Here is a 7378-nt window from a genome sequence, read left to right on the forward strand (position 1 = left end):
CCGCTGAAACCGAGAAATTGTGTTTTCCCCCCTCCGAAACCGAGAAATTGCGTTTTTCAGCCGAAACCGAGAAATTGCGTTTTCCCGCCGAAACCGAGAAATTGCATTTTCCCGCCAAACTAATGAAATACATTTTTCCGTCAAAATTGTGAAATTATGTTTTCCGTCAAAATCGTGAATTTTTTATTTTAACGATAAAACTATTGTTTTGGGTTAAATTGTAAAGTTGTGTTTTCTTTTGTTAAACTCATAAACATGTTTTAGGAAGCCCATAGACACCTATTGTCCATTTGGTCTTCGCTCAATTGGACCATGTACCAATTGGTCTTTTGTCCAGTTAGACCATTTATTAATTAGACACATCCATAGCCCGCCCAAAATGAATTGGACTGGGCTAGCCCATGGTCAGCCCGCCCAATTGACACCTCTACCTCTATGTTCTCTATGTTATCAATGAAAACTTTAGGACGGAAAAAAAAAAAGAGTAGCCTAACCCCATACAACCCAACAAGACGAGGGAATCCAATCAAAACCAGTTACAAAAAGAGGCAGAGAAACTTCAAGAAAAGGCACAACTCACTCATTAACAAAAGATGTGATCAGTTTCTTAGTATAATCTTTATTCTTTGGCATCATCATGCCATTGACAACAATCTTACAAACGATGTGATCAGTTTCTTAGTTTAGTCTTTATTCTTTGGCATCAAATCAAGCCATTGACAACAACAATCTTACAAAAGATGTGATCAGTTTCTTAGTTGTTTTGTATTCTTTGGCATCAAATCAAGCCATTGACAACAATCTTTTCATTCTAGTCCATTCTTTCAATTTTATGTTTTTTTCTTTCATTTTTGCAACTTAATAAATCATTCTATGTTTTTTTTTATCTAAATTGTCTTTACCAATGAATGGTAAAAAAGGGAAAGAGAAGTTGAAAAATGTGAACAAAATCTTTTTTTTTTCTGACATAAAACTAACTACCGCTTGCCAAAAAAAAAAACAAACTAACTACTGCAAGTATTTGAAGCCGCTACAAACTCTCTTATCCCAAATCTGTAAATACTTTTATTAATTTCAAGATTTAACTCATGATATTGACTCATAACACACAAAAGCACGACATAAAAAAATTCCATGCATAAATGTACATATATGCAGTAAACATAGAAGACATAAGTATATACATACTGTGCAACTATTAAAAAAAACATCCCCTTGCTCATTTTTTCTTCTTGGTTTCGTTCTTGTCATCATGTTGGAGGATCACAGGAGCTGCCGGTATGCTAAACCACCACTCTCTCAACCGCCTAATCAGCCGCTCGGTGCTTGCTCTTCGTGGCGGCGAGTACCTTGTGAAAAGCTCCACAAACACCACGAGAAGCAAGTAACGTCCTGGAACAAAAGCCAACATGGTAGCTGCAACCACCATAGCAACTGCAAACTTCTCGCTAGCCTGAGGGAAAAGCGAGAACAATAAGGCTCGGAACTTGAGGAGAATGATGTTTCCGTCTTGAATGTTCTGTTCTAGCTCCGAGATCCCGTTCTGGACAGCTAAAAGCTGTTCCATCGTGCTCATAGGTGGAGGAGCGGTTACTTTCAGCTCGACCGTGAGCTTTCCCTTGCTGAAACATCTCGTGAGAACCATGAAGATTGCGGAGAAGAGAGACGCAAGAGCAAAGACGTATACAAGCCATCCCTTCCAGATTATTAAACTGGTGAAGAGACAGAAAACAGTAGACTTCATAGGATCGTCCCAATACAACAGAGACAAAACCACGTTCCCTGTTTCCATTACCGGAAGCATCAGTTCCTGCAATAAAAAAAAGGAAAACACAGGTGTTCAATGGTCCTAAACGAAACGATTTTTTAAAAAACGAGTAACTACCGCCTAGCGATTTTTTGAACATTGATAAACACTGTTGTCACTTTGTTTGCTTTTTTCTTTTTTACCTTCATGACGGCTAAGTTGGTGTCAATGCCCTCCATCTTGACACCATTAACAGTCTCTTGTGCAAGCACAACCTTCTCGTAGTTCTTACGTGACTCCTTCACTGCTCTCTCTAATGGATTCACATCTCCAACAACTACTTCACCTAACACAAGACTACTCGTCTTCTCACTCGTTCTGCTTCTTGGACTCGACCCTCCAAACACAGAACCAAGCTGTGAAACCATGTCTGAAGCTGAGGAGTGTAATGTCCCTGCTAAATAAAATTGCATATACATAAAAACATCAACTCCACACGCTTTCAGCAATCACACTCCTGGTTACTATCAAGAAAAATACCATTAGTTTTAAATTATTCTTAATAAAAAACTAAAAAAAAAGTAGTAGGCATGCAGGTTTGGGTAATTCAGTTCAACATCAATCTTACTGAATTAAACCGTCCGGTATTCAGCTAGTTCAGCTTTTTGAAAAACCGACCGGAATTTTTGATTTCGGTTATATTTTGGTTTAATTTTGATAAAATTTCAGATAAGTCAGTTAGCTCAGTTAGTTTCGTATAAAATTTTGTTATTTCGGTTCGGGATTTTGGTATGGTTTGGTTATAATTTTTTTAATAAGAAAACCGAAGTAACCGATTGCCAAACGGAACCGAAAACCAAACTTTTTTGAAAAAAAACTACTGAATCGAACTGAACTCCTAACCAAACTAACCAAAAAATTTCAGTTCGGTTTGGTTTAAAATCCCCGCCCTAAGAAGTAGTATAAACCTGTATCTTTGGATCTATTTGATCGATGAATCTCTCTCGAAGTAGACATCTCAGCCAGCGTCTCAAGAATCAGATCCCCACCAGGAAGCTGATCACAGAGATTGAACGGGAGAAGATTTTCGTAACACATGGAATTCGTCAAACTGAGCTCTTGGATAGCTTGCACACGTATGATCCCAAGTACAGCCTTTGAGAGTGCTTCGTCTCTCGCCAAACCCGTGATCTTGTACTTGTTAATGTATCTGTGAACGTACAACACTTCTCGTATAATAGCGAGCCAGTAATCACGGCGTGTGTGGCCTTTAAGCTCTGGGAACTCCATCACGACTGGTTCTGATCTAAGAAAAGAGATTCAACAAAAGGGTCATTCACAAAACAGAGCATTTTTTTTTCAGTTTGTACAATGGCCTTACAGAGAGATAGACTTGTAAGAAACGGCCTTGTCGAAAAGCCGAGTACCCCAAGGACCGGTTAACTCCGCTTTAACTATTTGCTTTAGATCTTCAGATAAGTCATACCGCTTTGGTTTGTCGTAAGAGACGACTTTTAAGGCCTCAAAATATAGCGAATGGTCCGTTAGAATCAAGCGACCTGGCCATGTCGACATTCCAACATGTTCGAGAACTGGTTGTGTAGTAACCGTCCCGTCTATTTCCAGAATCTTCTCCTTTTTTAGTCGAACACCAGAGAGCAGAGAGGATTCGGACTGAGTCCTCATCTTCTTTATTGCTCTATAAACAAAAAGAAACGAACTGTCAACACAGTGTGATTCCAGAAACATGAGTTATGGCTTGTAAGGATAAGAGACCTTACCTCTCAAGTCCACATAAGTACTTGTCGTAAACAGAGAACTGGAGCCGACCACCCGTTGAAGAAGTAAGCATACCAAAGAGGTTTTCACATATGATCACATCAGCTATGATAGGAACCGCTGGTGCTATCCGTGAGAAGGCTTCTATACTCACTGTTGCATCTTCTTCTACACTGAGCAGAGCCTGGCTAGCAACAGCTGGGACTTCCCAGACAACCATCATGTCAAAGGTTAAACGTCTGAACTTTTTATCGGCTAGATGACCAGTGACTCCCACAGAGAGTGAGAGTGCCCTGAAACAACAGTACTCTAGAAAGTTCCTTGCAAATAGAGAAGGCTGCTTCAGAGATTCAGATGCCTCTTGTTTGAAACTGTCTCGCAGGTCATTTGCAGAAACACCAAGTATCCTGCATCAATAGCATATACACAACTAGCTTTATCTTGATGGAAGCCTATCTACATTATTCGTACAAGACAACCTTTGTAAGCTAGGTGAATAGAGAGATGAAGGGGAACGTACTTAGAACACCTGCGGACAACCACATTGGCAACAGGAGAGAGCTCAGGAATCCAGTTGGTGCCAGCAGATGGGGATCTTCCCATCTCTTCGATCTCTTCATCGAAGGAGCTTTGTTTCCCGAGCAGCCATTTGAAAGAAGAGTCTTTAACCAAACCTTCGAGCATGTTCATGGTTTTGCTCGACATTGGCATAGAACTCGGCCTCACCTTGTTAACCGACCTGGTTCTGTCTGAAACAATCACTCAGTTGAGTTAAATGCAAACTTTATTAGCAATTCAGCTGAAGGTAGTTGGAGGGTAGGTTTTGATAAAACATTTTCCTAATTAAAAAAGAAAGACTAATCTACAGAGAAAAAAAAAACAGAGATTTTGACTATTCCAGAAAAAATTAACTAAAAAAAAAATTTCTTTTTAATTTCAGGAAGAGCATTTAATCAGATGATCTCAGAGAACCCACCTCAGATCTTTAAGGTTTTCGAAAAGATAAAAGAGTGTTTCCCTCTCACAATCCAGACGCTTGGTTCTCGAATGATACGATCAATTTTTAGGGCTTTTTTTAAAAAAAAAATCTTGATACCTCGAGAGAAACTGTATTCCAATGGAGGGGGCTCTCTCAGATTCTGCCTTGATCTAGGGTTTATCCTAAAAAGTAAGAAAACACGCAACGAAGAGAGAGAGAGAGAGAGAGCGACGGGGATGAAGAATAAGGCCTTCCCGAATTGTTCTCCGCCTTGGTGGTGGTGGTCTCGTTAAGACACGGTCACGCGAATCACGTGATTGCAAAACGTGGTTTTTTATCCACGTCAGCATATTTCGGATTGAATCAAATGACTTTTATCGTATATGAAGTAATCTTATCCCTCTGCATTCACGATTAGTTGTCGTAAACTTTATCTCCGACACTGCATTTCTCCGTCGTCGTCTTCAGACGAAATCCCGATCAAATGAAACAGGAGAAGATAAAACCTTTTCTAGAATCCACCGAGGATGGAAGACGACGAGGTGAAAATCAGTGTTGAAGAGTCACACCTTGAAGAATTTGAGGTTCAATGCTTTTGATAGAGAGAGAGAATATTAAGTTGGGTAAGAAGATAAGGTTTGTATGTTTTATAGATTTCTTCTATAAATGGCAAAACTGTTTCGCAAAAGACAAGACTCAAATATAGTTATAAACCAAGAGAAATACAATGATGAAACGGAGTGTCTGTATTCCTCCCCGTTCAGAACTACGCTAGCCCACTAGTCGGACTGTAATTCTAGGCCTAGCGACTTACCGAAAAATCGGAAAGTATTCGGAAATTAAGCGGAGCCTAGTTTTAAATACTCCTTCTGTTTCCAAATATATCATGTTTAGAAGAATTTTTATGTTCCAATATGCAAGATGTTCGATGTAACTTTAACTTTATTAAACAGAGTGTGTATATCCTGTTACATTGAACTCATCATGTATGTTGATTCCGTATCTAAACTCTGCCTCATTGCTTTTCTTAGATCATTCCTTATTATTAAAGCTTTAGATCATGTGATACACAGCTCAGTCATAATTGTACATTTTTTCATGATTTAGATTTGATACACAGCTCAGTCTTTACCACTGATCAAATCTCCATCATCATCCTGACAGAAACAACAGTATCAATCAGACAAAGAGACCCTAAACTAACAACATATACACACATTCATTCCATCAAGCAAAGAAACTTCCAAGGTGCTAACTTCAGAGATCATCCAATGCTAAGACCTTGCTCCACGACACCGCGCATTATCTCAGTCTTTGATATACGATAGTACTGATGTAATGTAATTAACACCGAAAGCTTCTCTTATCAGTAAAAAGTTGAAAAAATTCAAAACCTGAGAAGGACCCGCGAGTTTGCGTTCCTCCTGTTTTCATCTTGTAGCAAACACGTAAAGTTACACTCCAGTTTCCAGCCTTGAGGCGAGCGATATCACCATCAGGATTTCTCCATGAACCACAATCAAACTCTGCATAAATCTTAGCAACATATATAGTAGTAGGCAACAAGAATACTAAATAGGGAACAAAGATACAAACAAAAAAAAAAAACAGCTGTAGATTACAATTAGCTTTGGTAATGAAAAACCACAGTTGTCTTTCTCTGTTTTACAACAAACGGAAGAACGTTAAAGAGACCAAAAGTGAAAATGGCTTCATACAAGAAGAAGAATGTCTTGGGACTCCAAATAGAAGAAAGCAAGGAACCAGACCTTTGATCATGTTTCAGCAGCAGCCTCAGGGACGTCGTAAGAGCATGCTGTTACTTCTTCTGCAAGCCACAATCCGGGGAAAAGAGTCTGCAACCATGGAAAATTCAAATTGTGTTATTAGAGGGAGAGAGAGAGAGAGAGAGAGAGAGAGAGAGAGAGAGAGAGAGGAGGAGCTTTTTACATTAATTTGCTTCTGGACAGGTCTCGGTCTCTTCTTGGGCCTACGAGTAGGCTTTTTGCCAACGAAGGCAGTGAAATCATCTTCGATCTCTTGTCTCAACAAAGAAACAGAGAATTTCAATTTCTGCGGCGATGAATCTCCTTCGTGACTACCACCTCTCTTGACGACGACGCCAGTGGGCTCCTCATCTCCCGGCTCGTTGCAAGCAGCTCTCCTCGTCCTCAGATTCCACGGCCGAGCTGCATCGCCTCCTCCATTCCCCAAAGTCGACACCTTTGGTGGATCGAGCCTTAGCTTCCCGTCTCCAAACTCTCCTCCTCCGTCAACAGCGGGAGATCTGTGATCGGGAGAAGAAGCGAGCTTGACGCACCTGAGGAATCTCTGCTCACCCCATCGGAGATAAGGTAAGGTGAAGTTGTGGAGGCGCTTTGATCTCTCCTGAGGCGGAGGGAACTCCATTGATTGATTGAAGAAAGTATGAAAATTTGGGTCTCTCTGTGGCGTGAAGAAGATTCTTTTTTTCTCCTCTCTTTGCAATTTCTTCTGGTGAGCTTTCCTTTCCTTTCCTTTGGAGCAACTTCAAAGTTTCGTTTTTTTCTTCTTTTTTTTTTGGGTTCAAAGTTTCTCTGCTGTGTATTTATTCTCAACAAGTTTGCTTTTTATTCTCTTTGTTCGAATTATTTTAGGGGAGAGAGAAAAAGTTAGGGGAGCGATTGAAACGCTGTAACTTGATCGATCGTTTGTTTTTCTTCCGACTCGTTTAAGAATTAAGGAGGGTAAACATAAAGAGAAGAATTACATTTTTGGAGGGACAATATAGTTTGGCTAACTTAATTATAGAGAAAAAATTCCATATAATAACATAAACATATCATCACCACCAATTATACAATAACACTAGATTAAAATCCGCGCAAACATTA

The 7378-nt window shown here is 39.7% G+C and overlaps 2 protein-coding genes across 6 annotated transcripts; both read right to left on the reverse strand.

Moving 5' to 3' along the window:
- Window positions 1–1042: 1042 nt before the first annotated feature.
- LOC106315499 lies at window positions 1043–4756 on the reverse strand. 4 transcript variants are annotated; one of them, XM_013753266.1, is made up of 7 exons: window positions 4503–4756; window positions 4047–4275; window positions 3529–3933; window positions 3129–3446; window positions 2716–3053; window positions 1951–2201; window positions 1043–1810 (listed from the first exon to the last, which is right to left on the reverse strand). In XM_013753266.1, the coding sequence occupies exons 2-7, from the start codon at window positions 4235–4237 to the stop codon at window positions 1220–1222; spliced, it is 2094 nt and encodes a 697-aa protein (XP_013608720.1). In that variant the 5' UTR covers window positions 4238–4275; window positions 4503–4756; the 3' UTR covers window positions 1043–1219. The 4 variants fall into 4 exon arrangements, with proteins under 4 accessions (XP_013608720.1, XP_013608697.1, XP_013608712.1 ...); XM_013753243.1 differs by having other exon boundaries at window positions 1951–2204; XM_013753258.1 differs by having other exon boundaries at window positions 1951–2204; window positions 4623–4750.
- Window positions 4757–5463: 707 nt separating this feature from the next.
- Window positions 5464–7163, reverse strand: LOC106315524. 2 transcript variants are annotated; one of them, XM_013753286.1, is made up of 3 exons: window positions 6456–7163; window positions 6275–6361; window positions 5464–6031 (listed from the first exon to the last, which is right to left on the reverse strand). In XM_013753286.1, exons 1-2 carry the CDS (start codon window positions 6912–6914, stop codon window positions 6281–6283), a joined length of 540 nt encoding a protein of 179 aa, XP_013608740.1. In that variant the 5' UTR covers window positions 6915–7163; the 3' UTR covers window positions 5464–6031; window positions 6275–6280. The 2 variants fall into 2 exon arrangements, with proteins under 2 accessions (XP_013608740.1, XP_013608732.1); XM_013753278.1 differs by lacking the exon at window positions 5464–6031 and having other exon boundaries at window positions 6105–6361.
- Between the last annotated feature and the right edge of the window lie 215 nt (window positions 7164–7378).

The sequence above is a fragment of the Brassica oleracea genome, chromosome C1, assembly GCF_000695525.1.
Source record: "Brassica oleracea var. oleracea cultivar TO1000 chromosome C1, BOL, whole genome shotgun sequence".
Taxonomy (NCBI): domain Eukaryota; kingdom Viridiplantae; phylum Streptophyta; class Magnoliopsida; order Brassicales; family Brassicaceae; genus Brassica; species Brassica oleracea.